The sequence below is a fragment of the Gallinula chloropus genome, assembly GCF_964237585.1.
Source record: "Gallinula chloropus genome assembly, chromosome: 26".
Classification (NCBI taxonomy): Eukaryota; Metazoa; Chordata; class Aves; order Gruiformes; family Rallidae; genus Gallinula; species Gallinula chloropus.
In genome coordinates this window covers 430,094-448,221 of record NC_140111.1, presented here as the reverse complement: position 1 = coordinate 448,221, position 18,128 = coordinate 430,094, and the positions used below count along the sequence as shown (strand labels likewise).

Here is an 18,128-nt window from a genome sequence, read left to right as displayed (position 1 = left end):
CTAAAAGCACCCCTTGCCCCCAGGAACTTGCTGCATGAAAAACAGACAGAAAAGTGCAACCCTGAATAATCCAGAGGAGGAAAAGCAACTGTTCACCTTTCATTTCTGTCATCATCAACACACAACTTCTGAGTTTGGGGATAAGTGACATTTTCAGAAGGAAGGGAGTGGGTGAGAGGGACAGCGTGCTTCCCACTGCCGTTCTGGAGCCATTACTTAAGCCTGTTTGTATGTTATTAATCCACTTTCATAATCATCTGCATTCCTCTAGCACAATGACCGCAGCACAACCTGAGAACATCCTGCTCTGCTCAGTGCAAGCAAAGGTGGAACATCTGCACGTGCCTCTATTTAGCTCCTCACCTGCGTTTCATACGGCTTCTAAAATATTCTTGGTGATTGTGCTGGTCCATCACTGCCAACTCTTTCCTTCCCACTTCGATTCCAACTCTGGCCTTAACACAACTACGGAACACACATGTCCAAGAAACGCTTTTCCAACCAGACAACATAAGGGTCCATCTTCCCCTGACCTCCTTGGGCTGGGCTCCTTATTTCTTCAGCCAGTTAAACAAAAACTGATTTAAGTGGGTTCTTGGTTTTGTTTCACAGGAATATGGGGCTCTTCTCCCCCTTCCACCTGCACCAAAGTAAAAACCCTCATTTTCTTCTTCAGGTGAGACTTTGGAGACACAGTTTAGCGGATCTGTGTGAAGGCTCTTCCTGAGCCACCCCCAGGAATTCACCCGATAGAGAACCCGGCATCAGACATTCGGATTTGGCAGCTCAATTATTTTAATTGACTATTTTTCCTGTTGGCTACCAAGACACTCCGTGTATTTGCTCTGTTTATGAGTTCAGCACCTTCAAAGCCTCGAACGAGCAACAGATCATCATCATCCTCTCTCAGAGGCAGGTTAGATGTGTGCGATGGAGTGTCCGGATGAGGAGACCACGCACAGAACAAAGAGCTCAGCACGGTTTTTTTAATGGATTTTCCATTCTGTTGCCAGGTCAGTAATCCTTTTCCTCCCACTGTCACTCAGAGACTTCAAAAAACCACAGCTGGGGTGGAACAGTCAGTGTTTGCTTTATCTAGGAGGACATCACCCGGCACGGCGCTCTCTAAGCAAATCAATTTATCTGCTGTTGACAGCGAGTATTCATCAGCGGCGATGCCGAGTTGTACTACTCAGGAGGTTACTAAGAGTGCACTAGGCATACGACTTCCAGCTATCAATTTGACAAACATCCTAAACCATTTTATTTGCCTTTATTTCCCTTCCCAAGGCTTGATAATCCATCCAGCTCACTGCGTGGCACGTGCTGCACAGCGGCTCTGGGAAGGGCTCTGATGCAGTAATACCAGAATCGGTGTTTATGATAAAGAATCAGCAGCAGGAATGCAGAGCTCAAAAAAACAAACAAAAGAAAATCAAGCCAACCTCCTGTGCTTTCAGAAAGAAACCTTCCCTTTGTGGTGGGGAACAAAGGTCTGGATCGGGATTTCAGCACGGGCTTTATTCCAAGGCCTGTCTTGAAAAGACAACCACTGCTCTGAGTTAATCAGAGAATCTTGGTTGGAAGGGACCCTTTAGATCACCAAGTCCAACCATCACCCTAACTTGCCATCCACTACTAAACCATGTCACTCAGCACCACATCTAACCCTCTTTTAAATATCTCCAGAGATGGAGACTCTGCCACCTCCCCGGGCAGCCTGTTCCAGTACCTAACAACCCTCTCTGTGAAGAAGTTTTTCCTAATATCCAATCTAAACGTCCCCTGGCATCGCTTGATGCCATTTCCTCTCATCCTATCACTTGTCACTAGAGAGAAAAGGTCAGCCCCCACCTCTCCACAACCTACTTTCAGGCAGTTGTAGAGAGCAATTAGAATCACAGAATCAGAAGGTTGGAAGAGACCTTTAAAATCATCCAATCCAACCCATCCTATGCTAACCCATATCCCTAAGTACCTGATCTACCCTTTCCTTAACCGCGTCCAGGGATGGTGACTCATCCCCCTCCCTGGGCAGCCTGCTGACAAAACCAAGCACGGCCTGGTTACGTGTTCCTTCCCGCATCAGGTATCGCAGCATCAGTATCTGCACGGATCGCTTTCCTTTTAATAGGCAGGGAAGTGGAGGCAGGCAGATGAGATGCTGGTCTCCAGGGATCCCAACAAGGTTAACAGCAAGGCTGGGAATAGACCCAAGGTCTCGGAATGGTGAATGGAGCTGTGGTGCTGCTGCTCTGACTCATCCCAGGAGCTGTTTGCTCAACGGTACGAAGCTTTGCAGAAGTTTCACGTGCTGTGTCAGCTCTTTGGGTGGAAGAAGCAACTCCAAGAGCTCTAAGGTCAACTCATCAGCCTCGGCATCAATCTATTCACAAAGGCCAAACGTTTGGAAGCCAGTGATGGGTTATTTCTGGAATCTGCCTACATTTACAGGAGCTGAGATCTGCTGGGAGATTAACCATCCCTCTGGAAGTCTGCAATCCCACTGCCCCCACCAGACGCAGCACATCTCCCCAGCTCATTCCTTACAGTCTGACAGCAAAACTTGGGATTTACTCTGCATAAAACTATTGTGCCAGAGGATGAGCAGGGCCTTAAACCCCTTAGCTAAAGGAGCCTGCAGCCAAGGTCTAACGACCCCTTGTTATTCTGGGCTCTTTTCTCTGGTGATCAGGCACGCAAAAGAGCTCCAGATCTACACATGCACTGGATGTGACACAGTTTGAAAGAGTCACAACCTTTACCTTTTTCAGGAGGAAACTGAACTAAAACCGTATCCATTTATCAATGACGTGTCTGGCAGGATCACTTAAGCACTCCAGGGATGAAAGTGGAGATAGATGAGGTATTTTAAGCAGAGACAGCACACTTTACTGGCCTTTCTGCAATGCTTAAGATTTGCAAGGTATAAGATGACTAATGTGTCCTGAACAAAACCAGACCCAGCCACTGCATTCCTTTCAAGAGCACCATGTGGAAGAGGAGCAGATCAAGCCTTACTGTTTATTTACGAAGCTATCACACGCTCTCTGCCTTGCTGCCTGAGCGCTGCAGCAGAGCCAATAGGACAAGACAGTGTCTGGCACAGAAAGCCAAGCAAAACCATCCCAGCAATAAATAAAGAACAAAGACTTTGCCTTGACATTTTCCTCCTCTCTAAAGTGGGAGCAGGCACTGGGAGAGCATTAACTGTTCCCATCCCCTCAAGAGGTGTAGGAGGAGCAAGCTCCTCAGATTTCAAGGCGATATAATGGCACCTTCCCACCACCACCACAAAAGTAGGGCTGAATCTTGGTAATACAGCAAAACTCAAGCTGTAAATCTCACCTACAGTAAGAGATGGTGTTATATACGACCCCCTCTTGCCACAGCAGTGAATGACCCGTGTGTCACTCAACAACCTGTGTGTCATTCAACAACCCGTGTGTCGCTCAACAGGCTGCGGTCTGTTTTCTGGACTTTTCCAAAGCCTGCAGAGCTCAGCCTGCCCTGGGCAACCTTGTGTAGCCTGGATGTTGGTGGCCCTGCCTGTGGCAGGGGGTTGGAGCTCTGTGATCCTTGGGGTCCCTTCCAACCCAGACCATTCCATGATTCTATGGTTCTGGTAACTATCATAACATTCGTAAGGACAAAGTACAATGGCTGAGAAAGACAAGCTCTGGGAGCAGAAGGGAAGAGCCTCTGATGTAAAGGGGATTTCTTTTCACAGCAAGACCCTTCCTAGGGTAGTAACACATGGCCCAGACTCTCCCAGTAATCACCTAACAGACCCATTTGCCAGAGCCCCGGCGATGTCCAGCCGGAGACGTACACGAGGTCCCATCACAAGTGACACTCTCCCGCAGACCAGAAGCGCGAGCGGCTCCGTACCTGTGAAGCCAGTCTCCTCATGGCCTCCTCCTGGCGCCGCCGCATCTCCGGCGTCCCTGGGCAGCTCCCACTGGTGATGGAAGAGTGAGCGGAAGGCGGCTGGGTTAGGGGCAGCTCTCGGTTTGCATCCACATCTGTCCCAAGGAGAGAGGGGATGAATTGCTACAGGACAAGCACGACCGACGTTATTTCTGACCAGGTCATTCGCAGCAGATAAAACACTTCGCACAAATACCCTGCTTAGGATTTCAGGCAGCAAGAGACACTCAGGCTGCTGTCTAGCCAGGCCAGAGGATGCCCCAGGAACTGCTTCTGGAAGCATCGTCTCCACACTCTTGGCTGCTCGTACAGAGCATTTCTGCATGGCACCAAGGCATGCAGCACCTGATGGTGTCCAATTACCCATTTCTTTATTTTCAGGACCATTTCAAAGGCAGCAGTCCCCTTTAACACAGTCTGTAGCAGCAGAGGATTTTCCTGAACGGATTGCTACAACTCATCCCTGGGCTCGACTTGGAATCATAATGCAAACAATGACCCATTTAATGGTCAACAACAGAGGAGGATGACTCCTGCCTACGTAATTAAGCCCTGAACGAAATGATACACATTCCTGATTCTGAGCATGCAATGCTACATTCACCTTTATTCTCTGGCAGAGGCAAGAATTAAGAGTATGAGGCTGCAGTTACCCAGTTACTGTCGGTACCACAACTGCTGTCATACAGTCAGGTCACCCCCCTGGCATTCAGCATTAAACACAGATTTTACCACGCAGAATAGTGGGGGAAAAACAAAAGCTCAAGTTTGCAGAACAATTATTGCCCTCTATAGCAAGGCTGGAACTTGTGATGTCTTTAGGAAATATGGTTAAATCAGTTGATTGATTGGGAAGCTCTCCAGCCCAGTAACTAACACGAGGGACTGTTCAGCTTTTTAAAGGCTGAGTGAGCTGGGGCTGTTCAGCCTGGAGAGAAGCAGCCTGAGAGGGGATCTGATCAGTGTTTATCAACAGCCAAAGGGTGGGACCCAGGGACCATGGGCAGCCTCTTCTCAGTGTCTGTGGGGACAGGACAAGGGGCGATGGCCTCAAGTTGGAGCACAGGGAGTTCCCCACCAATCTGGGAAAGAACTTCCCGGTGAGGGTGAGGGAGCCCTGGGACAGGCTGCCCAGGGGGTGTGGAGTCTCCTTCTCTGGAGAGATTCCAGCCCCGTCTGGACACCGACCTGTGTGCCCTGTCCTAGGGACCCTGCTTTGGCCGGGGGTTGGACCCCATAGGCTCTGGGGGTCCCTTCCAATCCCTACGATTCTGGGATTCAGCTTCATGGGCACAGCAGAGTGCAAAATAAACAGCAGCGTGTTAGGTGTGAGCAAGGATCTTCGTCCTTTGTGCATGGAAGTTGCAGGGCTCCTTCCCAGGTGAAATGCCTGAGCTTTAGTCCAGGAGCAGTTAGGTACAGCAGCCTCTGACCTCCAGCATCCCGCGAGGCAGACGGGTGCACTGCAGAGCTGCAGCTGAAGCGCAGAAACACGCCCTGCCTTCCAAGGCGCGTTGTTCATGTAGTGCTGACAAGTGACACTACTCACCATGCCAACGCTCCGTGCCAGTTCAGATCATTTCAACACAGTGAAGAGTACTGGTTTCCAGTAAACAGATTTAACTACAGTGTCACTGAGATATGGTGACCTAGATCCTTAAAGACACCTCAAGGTATCTAACCCAGTATTTTTCGCCCCATCTCAATCACTTACTGAGAGCTGAAGGATTTTAAAGTGTTGCCATCCCCACCTGGAAACATGGGGGCAGAGAGTGATCTGAACTGGATGGGACCAGAAGAGGTAGAGCAATCCTGGGTGCTCAGCCTACATGGGCTCACGATCCCCCCCAGATATCTACACCCAATCAACTGCAATGAACAAACCACGTGGGAAGGAGAATGACTGGTGTGGATGAGTAGTAATAAGCTGGCAATTAAATTTGGAGTGTTCCCAACCAGAGAAAAACTCACGATGTTTCTAAGCCAGAGAAATAAGAGGCAGACTATTTTGATTCTTCAAAAGGAGATCTGGAACAGGAGCGGTATAAATACTGCTGACAGGTGTGTCCTTCACTTGGCAACAAAGACTCGGCCGATTTCTTGAACCTGAAGATGAATGGGATCTTTCCAGCCAAAACCATTATCAAAGCTCCCTAATTCCTGCAGCTCTGTGTACTTACGTTTGGGAGAGGCGTGTGGGCTATCAGAAGCAATCTGCCTCATCCGTGTGCCGTGGCAGCTGAGCGCCACCAGCCTGGAGATGATGGCGGTCTTCCCAAACCCGATGTTCCCGACGATGACGACGCCTCGGTTGACGCTGGTGTTTGAACTCTGCAGCTGAGCATCTATCTCATGGAAAACCCAGTCCCGGCCAACGAAAACAGACTCGGTGGTGATGCTGGGTACTTCGAAGAGCAGCGGTTTCAGAGAGATGTCAGGGGGTCGGTAAGGCGCAAAGCGTACTGCAAAGGAGAAACACGGGGTAACGTGAGCGTCCAGGCGAACAGTACAACTACAATTTGGAGACTGCTGCTTAATCTTCCTCAGAAATCTTTCCATAGCAAAAGGTTAAAAAAACCCACCCCAAGCTTGTTTATCACCCACAGGTTTGGTGTTAAAAGCACCTGGCTCATACACAGTATTTGCCACCTTCAGGAGGAAGGAACAGGCACCAGGCAAAGCGCAGCTGGAGAAAGGAAATTTCTTGCTTAAAGTCAGCGTGATTGAAGGCGCTGGCACAGTGGAAGGCACACTTGGCAGAGCCGCCCTCCCCATCCCCTGTGGCATGTTCAGTGTACAGATGTGCACTATGTTCAGCACTTCAGCCCCATGAGCACACACAAAATTAAACCCCAGCACTTGGCAGTGTTCTGTCAATCTGAGCAAGTTTCATCCCCTCTCCCCAAGTCTGTCAATGAAACGAGATTGCTGCTGGGGATTTCCTGTACAGCAATGAACACGTTCCCTCTCCTCATGAAGCAAAGCTGTGTGGCAGGGAACGCAAAGGAGAGCACGAAATACCCCCCCGGCTTCTGACACATCACCCGTGCTGATGCACTGCTGACATCTAAGAACAGAGATACCCAGTTACTTTTCCCATTTTTGGCTGTGCAAGGATTCCCTCTGCAAGCTATGGCCCACACTGGTGCCTGTTCCCCCCAAGTCCCCCCTCCCTCCCCTCAGTCCTGTCCGAGGCTCTGCCCCAGTGCTGCCCCATCCATGCACCCCAATCCTCCCCTGGGGAACTGCTGAACTGATGCCCTCAGCTCAAACCACCTTCAAACCCTGCATGGACCTGACCAGGGAGCTGAGCCATTAAACCAGAGCTGACAGAGGAACTGGGATTGAATGTTACATGAGCTGAGCCTAAGGAAAACAGCTTGTGTTTTAAAACGCTGGGGGTTTAATGTCTGATATGGAAACTGCTGCAGACAGGAGCTGTATTTTTATTCCCACTTGAAAACGATCAATGTGCTTTAAATCCATCTGAGGGTGGAGATGTTGAATCGCACGAATTCAGAAGCAGCTCGTTTGATTCCCTGTGCCGGGGCCTGTCACGCGAGCGCAGCGGGAGGTGCTGGCACAGGAAGGCGCCGGAGAAGCAAAATCGCTGGCGGTGGGAGGAGAAGAGGCAGCCAGTGCTACTGGGGCTGTGTGTCCCCATGTCCCCACCACAGCTCGTGTCCCCACGTCCCCATCACAGCGTCGGCAGGACCGCTCCCCACCGGAGGATGGGGTATGGCACAAGCAATAGCATGCTGTTGGGGCAAGGATAACCAGCTGTAACAGTCTGAGTGATGCAAATAAAGCATTTCAGAAGTGTGTTTGATGAGGGAAATTGTTTGCATTATGCCACCAGCAATATATTTAGAAAATGGAATGAAAAGAAATAGTTATCAGAAGATGCCAGTTGGAAAACATCAGGCTCAGGTTTGTGCGTGAAAAGCTACAGTTTTATGTGTACATCCACATATGTATGTGGGATGTCATGTGAGTGAGTGAAAACACCCAGCAATGATCTCCTGAAAGCCAAAGCCTAACAGGTACCAAATGGTCTTGGGGCAGAGGCAGGACTGACTAGATCTATTTAAGCTGCGGGGTATAAGCGACACGCTGGGGACCTGGACTCAACCCGCGGTTTCCCTTCCGAGGTGCGGATGGTTTGGAGATATTCCAGTCCAACCCAAGTTGGAAAAAAGTGCTGGTGATGATAATGGCCCAGATCAGCACAATTTCACAGTAATATCTGGAACATGATGGGGGGACATAGACACCTTTGGGGGGGACACAGGCACCTCCTCACATGGACTATTTCCGAACAGTGGTGGTTTGGTTCCTCCACACCCTTTTCTTTTTGCTCTCTCTTAAAACTCGGCACGACGTCTCAGCTAGGATCAGAAGCAAACCCCAAAACCTAATGGAACAGTGACACCGCCTCCTGTTCTCCTGCAAACCTCATAAAGAGAAGAAAAAAAGCCCCAAGAAAGCAAACACACAGCACTACATGGTTGTAAAAAGTGTGTCTGGAAAACAACTCAATTCTGTTCCTACAATAAAGTTGAATGTTTTGGATGCAATCACTGCAAATGACGAAGCCTTGGCAGGCTGCTCCCTCTGAGCAGATGGAAATCTTGTCTGTCAAACTTTGCTTTCTTCCCTCACTGCCTGTAATATGTTTTCCTAGCTGCCTCACCAGCCAGTACGATTTTGTGTCAGCCTGCCATCCAGAGCGATGCAAACCCACCTTCCCTTTCCAGTCAGGGGCTCATGGGTTTGGTAGGAATCCCAACCTGGGTGTAACAGGTTGTGTGTGGGGTGCTGAGAAAAACCCCAACCTGCCACCTCCGGCTCTGTTTCCTTACCCGAGGAAGGTGGGCACCTGCTCAAAGGCAACTCAGAGGAAAGTTGACTGTACCACTAAAAACCCCACTTTCCCTACATATAGGGGAGAAGAAACTAGTCTCACAGGGCAGCAACAACCAGGAAAAAATCCCAAGTGAGCTTTCTGGGCCATTAATCAATCCATGCAGTGATGGGGATGAAGCATTAACCCAGGCTGGCATGGGGGTCACTGGGCGATGCAGCCGAAAACTGTGCTGGGGTAAGTTGTAGGGTGGGCTGAAACCCCAAGGACGTGGGGCAAATCTGGCTGGAGCTGCCTGCAAATAAAGGTCAGCCCCAGCTCTTCTCCTCATTGCTAGTGTCTCTTTTGTGGGATTTGCCAGGAAGAACCACACAAATTTCCCCCTCTCAAAAGGTCTTTCAGAGTCAAGGGGCTCCCCAGAGCAGAGCAGAGGGGCAGAATTCCCTTTCCCCAGACCTGCTAGTCCTGTTGCTGGGAATGCAGCCCAGGAACCAGGTGGCTTTCTGGGCTGTCAGGTCATGTTGTGCTTCTTGTCAGCACCCTCAAGTCCTTTCCATCCATCCATCCATCCATCCATCCATCCATCCATCCATCCATCCATCCATCCATCCATCCATCCATCCATCCCTCTCTCCCTCCCACTCAGCTTGTCATTGTGCTGGGGACTGTCCTGACCCACAAACAGGACCTTGCCCCTGGTCTTGCTGAACCACATGAGTTTCACATGGTCCCAGGTCCCTCCAGCCTGTCCAGGTCCCTCCAGCGTGTCAACCCATCACACAGCTCCGTGTCATCAGCAAATCGCTGAGGGTGCCCTCGATCCCACTGCCCGTGTGGCAGACAAAGATGTTAATGAGGCTGTGGATGAAGCAGTTGCAGTACAACCTCCCACCCCAGGGAAACACGAACCTGAAACCCTCAGCCCACTCCTACCTCGCAGGTCCTGCTGCGTGCGGGCACCGGCCATGCTCTGCCGCGGCATCCGGAGGGAGGTCCGCAGGGGCGTGTGTCTCTGCTCGTCCAGGTAAGCAAGATCTTCTAGGTGGGCTGAGCTGGTGGCTGCCAAAAGAAAGCAAACAACTGCATCACACCAGGCTTTGAGATCTCCTCTGCTTACAGCATCCAGTCGTGTTTAAACACAATACACAGAGTTGTAATGACACTGAGCCAAGGCAGCTAGGACAAACCAAGTTCCATTTCCATTAGTAAGGAGTAAAGAAGTGTTCTGGTAACTTTTCCTCATGCATCTGCATGTATTTGCTCTGGTTTTGTCTCCTGGTGATGTTCAGAAACTAAGAAAAAACCCAAGACAATAGAAAATGGAGAAATGGAATCTCTCAGATCTGACCTCTGCTCTCCCAGTCACAAGACTTACTCCATCACGTGTGTACAAAGCTGGGCAGAGGCAGGAGGCCATTTCCTACTGCAGAAAAGACAACCCAACAGTGCATTTTGTGCTGAGGTCCACATCTCCTTTTCCATTATTTCAGAGCTACTTGGTTTGGGTATCAGAATCACAGAGCCATCTCCTGAGCTGGAAGGGACCTGTAAGGACAATCAAGTCCAACTCCTGGCTCCACACAGGCCCAGCCAAGACAGAGATGGCACTGAGGGCATCGTCCAGACGCTTCCTGACCTCAGCCCAGCTCAGGGCTGTGACTGCTTCCCTGGGGAGCCCATGCCAGTGCCTGTCATTCAAAGACTGCCTGTTTTCACTGTGAAACAGGTAAATATTTTGATAGAGCCTCTCTAGAGTAGCTCATGGCACTGCACTTTGCATCCTTCCTCCCCAGTGTCCAACACAAGGTGTAACAATGCACAATACCAAAAGGCAGAGCATCTCAAAACTAGAGAGAAAGGGAACTAAAACCAGGTTTTTCTGTACAGTGCCACTGGACCGTTTTTAAAAAATATATTCACCAGGAATCATTGAATTGTATGAGTTTGCAAAGAAGGGACCACAGACTGCTGAAATAACCATTGAACACCATCAGAACCAGGCTTCCCCACAGGAATTTTCCATTTAGAAGCAATACGACAAATGAAAAGACAGTTTTTGTCACCTGATGATGATGATGACGACTACTGAAAGGAGATTTCTCCTCAGATACTGAGAACATGAGAGGGGCTGTGACATACACTGACATACATGTACCTTATCTCCCTCTCACCTAAGGGTAAAAATGGTTCTTCTCACCTGCTACTGAATTTGGCCGTGGCATAAGGTAAAGAGGAATGGACTGCACCGACTGGGACAAGACCGTCTCCAGGTTCCTCTCTGGGATTTTGTTCAGGCTGTAGGTAGAGGCCGTCATGTTCTCGTCCACGCGGTATAGACACGAGTCCATGCTGGATTTCTGGGACTGCCAAGGTTTCAGGTTTCCTCCAGATCCAAGTTCTTTGCTGCTTTCCCCTCCATATTTAGTGCGTTCCACATTTTCAGAGTAGCTTGTCAAAGTAGCTTGGAGGAAGAAATGATAAACAAAACGAGTAACAAAGAAGGAATGGCTTGCAGACACACTGCTCTATCAGGAGTTGTGCAAGGCAAAAGCCAAACCTGATGTTCATCATGTTTTCCACACTCACATTCATCAGAGATGATGGAATTTAGTTTGATGATACTGTTTCTGCTTCTAGAAGTGCATCTGGGCTCTAATGTTTTGGCTCACACTGTTAAAAGCCATTTGTAATTACTAGGGGATTAAAAATCATGTGCAGCATCATATTTGAACACACAGTTCCAGAAAGAGAGGAAATTATTAAGGAGACAAACTTGTCAGTGGTGCCTCTTGCATGCTTTAATTTGCCCCTTGGCAGGGGGTGTTCGCCCAAGTTTGTAACCTTGCAATGACCGGCCCTGAAAAGCCCCCACCTGCCCCGTGTGAACCGGCTCTCATGAACTGCCTGGTTCAGAAACCAGTATCTCATCTGACTGGCGGCAGGTTTTTATGAAGCTTTGACCATAATCCACACATTTTCCCTTATAATATGTCACTCTACAGATCAGGTTTGCTGCTATATTGACTTTCACATCGAGAAGTGACAATGCTGTGCTGATCCACACCAACATCTATCTCCCCATCGGTATTTCCTCCATCCTGATGCAGTTATCCCCTGGCTGTAACTCCCTTTTGGCTGTTGACTCTCACCTTTTGCCTTCCACATACTTGTTCAAGGTCATAACCAGACCCCTCTGGTACTGAGAGAAGGTCCCAGTGCCCAAATCAGGTTATTATCTGAGTGTGTCAAACTTGCCTGCTCCAAGCTTGGGGGAGGAAGACAGGAAAAAAGGGGGGGTGGAACCCAACAAAACCAGAGCTCACTATCCTCCCACCAGCCCAGTCACACACATTCCCACTGCTATTCAAAACCCCAAAGCCCAACTCAACCCTGAGTAGGCTGAAGCCCCCGCCGTGCCCTGAGCTTGTAGATCTACTAGCTAAATCCACTGAAATCCGTCATTTTCACTTAGCCATGGTAAATACCTTTCCCAGCCCAAATTCTCTGCTAATTTCTGTGCCATCTGTCCCTGGACACACCAGGACAGAGCTATGGCTTCTCGGCTGCAGCACAGAGCACGCTGCGGCGTCTCCGCGGGGGCAGCAGCCCTGCCTTCACTGGAGGCCGCTCCTGAACCGAGGGAGATGCTGCCTCATTAACGAACACCACTTCTACATCGCTAAATGCAATCAGTAAATTGCTCCACAGGCTCGCAGGCTTTTAGGCCAAAGCTTTTTCCATAGCCAGTTTTAGGAGTGAGCAGCCTGGAAAAGACGTTCTGGCCAAAGAGCACCTGAAGGAGGATGTGGTTTAATGGCAAATGCTGCAATAACGGCAAAATTTAATGGCAAATCGTTCTAATAAGTGCATCCAGAAGCAAAGCACGCTGGATTGTGGCCAGCTGCTCACATGTTGAGAGCAGGAAGAATTCCACTGCCCACTGCTAGGCATTTGATTTTACACTCTCAGAATTACCCCCCGAGACCTGACAAAGCGTCCTCAAAGAGCAGCAGCACATCATGCACACACTGCTCCACATCAGGCCTCCTGCGAGCCTCAGGCTTCCCGCACAGCTCTGGGGAGAGGATGACCCAGCCGGAATCAAGCCCCTGTTGTACTCGCCACAACTCTCCAGCCCAACCAGGCTGTGAGGAACTGCTATTGGACAGAGCGAAGCTCTGACCCTGGGACACTGGAGCAGAGAGTGAGGGTGCGTGGTACTGCGGTGACTTCCCAGAATCCATTAACCTACTTTGCTCCTCAGCTCCCAACAGCTTTCCTAGCGGTGTCTGAAGCTCACGCAGGACCCCGAAGTGCTACTAGGGTTGCTGTGGCACACAGGAGCTGAATCAAGCCCAGATTTCCCCATCAGCCAAGCAAAGTATTAATCCCTGGTACAGATAAGCTCCCTAAACTAGCCACCTTCCTTTCTTTTCTTTTTTTCAAGCACTACATAAACTTTTGCCATAATAAAATCTTTTTCAGCTGGAGGAACATTCAACATTAAACATGTGGCAAGATGAACCCAGGGAGGATCATCCTGCCTAATGCTACGTGGACATCACACTGTGATGGCCATACTGCCAAAAGACAGGCATGGAACAGAAATTCATCTCTGTGTGTTGTTTTCTCAAGATCCTTTGCACTCAAATGAAAAACCTGGGGCAGCTGCGACAGAAAGCCCCTGAAATTGCTGTTAATTTAATCCTGCCCAAGGCTGAGCTTAAGAAAAGCTCATTTTGAGACACAGCACCACTGATAAGGTGCAGTAACAGTCATGGGGCATAGAGGGTAATCAGTGGTTTGTTTTTCTAGTAATACAATCCAACAGCATCCAAGCCACAAAAAAAAGAAGCCAGCACCCCTTCTCTTTCCTCTGACGCCAAAGGACAGCGGCTGTGGACTAAGGGGCCTTAAGGGATGGGAGATGCAGGCACAACAGATGCCTACATGAGTTAGTAGGTTGGGGAAGGCAGCCCTGAGTAACAGCCACTGCCTGGCACCAAGACCATTTCATCTTCCTTACTGGACCAAAAAAGCCTGTGTGTCTCTACACCAGCATCTCCACCTCCATGGACAGGCAGTAGCTGAAGGACAGGACACAGGGCAACAGAGGAACGCGGAGGAGGAGGAGGAAGAGAAGGAGGAGGAAGAGAAGCTCACTCACCTATGATACCGCTGTCTCTGCTCTCCAGTGTGGAGGTAGGGCTGGTGACGGCGCCGTAGGTGCAGTCCTTGGCGGTGACGCTGGTGCTGACAGGCGGGAGGGTGGAGCAGGGGCTGCTGGCGGGTGGCGAGGCCGTGCTGCTGGTCAGCGTGGAGCAGGGGCTGATGCGCTGCGTCACGGCCGAGCTCTGCGAAACGGGAAGGGAGAAGTGGCATTCAGTGCAGTCAGTCAGTGAGGGGGGAAAAGTCTTTCTGTGGCTCGTGTTGGAGGATTGGCTTTGTATGGGGAAGTTAAAAAGCGCTTCAGTGTTTCAACTGCAACGGCCTCTGAGCCACCCAACACCGGGGGGAAATGCGGAGGCTCCGGGCTCGGGTTTTACTTCATTCCTTAATAAGAGCAGATTGCAGCTTCCCCAGTCAATAGGAAGCCCAGCAAACAGAAACACCTTGGTCTGTACCCAAAGCTGATGCTACACATCGTTATCAACTCAGATAATTCTGTTAGCATTGAACTAGAGGTTAAAAAAATCCCAAGCAAAAGTGATGACACAGAGAGGTGAGTTCTGTGCCCCGCTTAAAGCCGGTAGGGATGATCACAGAATCACAGCTGTAGGGGTTGGAAGGGACCCCCAGAAAGCATTCGGTCCAAGCCCCTGCCAAAGCACAGGACAGGGCGTACAGGTCGGCGTCCAGATGGGTCTGGAATATCTCTGTAGAATGAGACTCCACACCTCCCTGGGCAGAGGTTAATGACCCATTCAGAATGTGCTTAAATTAGGGATTTATTCTGTGGGAACACTTGCCTAATAATTGTACGGATTTGTATTCCCTTTCCCATGTCATCTGCAGCCAAGGTGACGGCAGAGCATCACGCCTGTGAGCTGCAGAACAGCTCTGACATGGAGGAAGGGGTTTTTCCTCATTATTTTATACTTGAAGCTGAAAAAAAATGCCTGGGATGGACATTTTTATAAGTAGAACGTGAAATATTTACTGGTTCTTAAATTAGCAGACAGATCCCATGTGCAGCTACTGAGAAAGGATCTAATTTGTCCGAGGTATCCCAGTGGGGCTTGTACAGATCCTTTCTCAGGCGTAACCACCACGGTGTTGGAGGCAAAGCAGAGCATCACTACCGTGGTGGGACAGGGCAGGTGTCCCCCTCTGCTGCCCCATGCCTCTGCCTTCGTGCCAGTGAGACTGCATCAATCTTAATTTAATTCCAGAGCGCCCCGGGCGTGGATTAGCACATGGACAAGCCGGGGCCGCAGGGCTGATATGACAGCTCCGCAGGCAGGGCTCTTCTAGGAGACACAGAGACTGTGATGCAGGAGAAGCTGAACCCTGCGAGTTATCTCCATGATAATTTAGAATCCCCTCTGGTACCTGTGCAAAACACCCACTGGTGAACACGATGGCTGCCACCACATCACCTTCTGGAGCACCCAGGAGAAGCAAACCAATGCTCTCCCCTCCCTGTCCAACCTGTGGTGCCACTCCTGGCTCATCCTTACTGTTATTTTCCATTCTTTCACATTCCAGGTACTTACAACTACATCTCCTTTTTCCCCAGGAGCCTTCCAGGAGCTGCAGGCAAGCTGACTGCTCTATAAATTCCAGCTCCCTGTATATTCTGGTTCCACACACTGGTTACATCACCCATCATGCGCCTTCTTTTAATGAACCTTTCTCATCTCCTCACACCCCAATCTCTTCAGATGTCTGTACACCACACTCTGGTCTCTGTAAATCTGTTGTTAACTCTGCAAAATTATTTCTAACTCATTAATTCTAGCAGCCAAATTAAGAACTACTTGTGTGTTGGTATAAAATAATGGAATCCTGTCCCCTCACAGTCCCCTGGGGATTAGGGGTTTCTTAACACTCCCTAACATGGGGCTCGTTCTGGATCATGCTATGTCCCAAAGAAAGGTTTTCACTGAGCTGCCCACTACAGTGGGACTGTCTCTTCTGATTTATCACAGCTGCTGGGGCTTCACCAGTACTCCTGAGCTATTAAATTGTTTTTTTTCCGACACTTGTTTTCCTTAACTCGCTGACAGCACCCCCACCTGTGTCAGATTTAAGGTCGTTTCTGAGGTCCCACGGCAGCCAAAAGCATCCTGAGTGATGCTTCTCCCCTGCACAGCTCTGGTGGGACCACACCTGGAGGGCTGCCCCCATGTAAGCCAGTACAGGAGGCAGATGGGGACACTGGAGGGAGGCCACAAAGATGACTGAAGGACTGGAGCATGGGAGATACGGAGTCAGAACCCAATCCAGAGCAACCCACTGCTGACCCAGCTGTGAGGGGATGGTTTGGGTTGGGTAATCTCCAGAGGTGCCTTCCAGTCTCACACTGCAGCACCCATTTAACCAGCTCACATTTGGGATCCTTCAGGATGTAAAACATTACTATTCTAATTTCTTTAGGGCAAGTTTTGTCAACTGTTACTTCAAACAAATCCCTCCTCGAGCTTATCTGGGCACTAACCAAACACCACCCGCTAACCTCAACCCACAGAAAAACACCACTTGAAGCCAATTAAGACTCAGTGTAAGAACGGTACGCTCATCCTCCCCACAGCTGATAACACCATTGTTTCACAAAATGCCAACAGTGATATTAAAAGTTCTTTTGTTTGTAGCGTTATCAATGCAGCTCCTGGAGGAGCAGCTCCTTGCAGCTGGAAATCACTGAATGCCACGGTGTATCACTTGGCATTGATTGACATGTTTTATTTCTGTATTGATATAGAAAAACGTTCCTCTGTGCAAGTCTGAAATCTAAATTTCCATTGACAGAACATTCTGTATTATTATTGCTGCTGTTTCATCTGTCACATTCTCCCCAAGCTTTGAAAAATTCAACTGCTCTGTCACAGTCTCATTGTCCTTTGTGCTCCTCTGGCAGCCGGGACAGTTAAAAAATAGTTTCCCCAAAAAAGGAGGAGAAAAAGGATTGATTCTTCAGCGATCTCTCATTAAGGAAAGGATGATTAAGGAAGAGATGGCACGAAAAACCCGTGCCTTGCCAGCAATCTGGGTTAGAGAATACATCCTTTGGTGTGTTCAAAGTAAGACACTGGAACGGAAAGTGCTGATTTAGGGACTGGGGCAGTTTTAGTGCCAACACCCCTGTTCCTTACCTTCACTTCAGCTCAAGCATGGCTGAGATGGCAAGGAATGATCTCCTCGCTCGAGGAGGCAAACCACGAGCAGCAGCAAGTCCAGGTTTGGATGAGGTTTTTTCTTCACATTGGCCATGCAATTTAACCCACTAAATCCTAGAAAATCAGACTCACTTTTGAATTCAAGTGCAAACTAGGAGTCAAAGTCTCAGCCAGACTTTAACTGATCAATGATTAATGGAAGAATTAGTCTTTGCAAACGCCTAAATGTCTTTCTGGCTGACTTTCAGCACCGTGAGTAGCGTAGTTGAAGAATCACAGAATTGTAGGGGTTGGAAGGGACCTTGAGAGATCATCAGGTCCAACCCCGCTGCCAAAGCAGGGTCCCCAGAAGAGGTCACACAGGGAGGCGTCCAGATGGGGCTGGAGCATTTCCAGAGAACCACACTCTTCTCAGAAGCACAAAGGGACAGGACAGGACGGTATTGTCACAGGTTGTAGCAAGGAAATGTTCTCTTAGGTAGAAAAAAGTCCTTCACAAGCAGAGCCATCAAGCCCTGGAACAGGCTGCCCAGAGAGCCTGTTGACTCTCCATCCATGGAGATCTTCAAAACTCGCCTGGACAAGCCCTGAGCATCGTGCTCGAGCTCTGAAGCTCGCCCTGCTTTCAGCAGGCGCTGGATGAGATGACCTCCAGAGGTCATTTCCCACCTCGAGCACTCAGCGATTCCAGGGCAGCGCTGACAGCAGGAGACGCTCACAAAGAAAGGAAAAAAATTAACTCGGTAATTGAGGCACCAGCCTCTCTTTATCTTCCCCAGCACATGAAGAGCATTCAAAGGCCCCAAACTTTTTCATGCAAAAATTAGCACACAGCCCAAGATATCAATCTATTTTAGAGGACAACTCTCTGCTGTTTCTCTTTAGATTTTTCTTTTATTTATTCTCCAAAGACATCTTTTGCTTTAGAGAAAAGATGGGATTTTAATTTTTGTCAAAAGGCAGTAACAAAAGGAACCATTTATAGGAGAAAGCTC

General features: G+C 49.3%; 1 protein-coding gene across 3 annotated transcripts in view; it reads right to left on the bottom strand.

Moving 5' to 3' along the window:
• Positions 1 to 18,128, bottom strand: part of TANC2 (tetratricopeptide repeat, ankyrin repeat and coiled-coil containing 2) — a gene marked incomplete at both ends in the record, with an annotated part of 127,322 nt that overhangs the window by 43,935 nt on the left and 65,259 nt on the right. For all 3 annotated transcript variants that reach the window (XM_084275465.1, XM_084275466.1, XM_084275467.1), the window contains 5 exons: positions 3,892 to 4,025; positions 6,111 to 6,392; positions 9,728 to 9,853; positions 10,992 to 11,255; positions 13,962 to 14,148. In XM_084275465.1, coding sequence (XP_084131591.1) covers positions 3,892 to 4,025; positions 6,111 to 6,392; positions 9,728 to 9,853; positions 10,992 to 11,255; positions 13,962 to 14,148 — 993 coding nt within the window. The remainder of the gene's footprint in view (positions 1 to 3,891; positions 4,026 to 6,110; positions 6,393 to 9,727; positions 9,854 to 10,991; positions 11,256 to 13,961; positions 14,149 to 18,128) is intronic.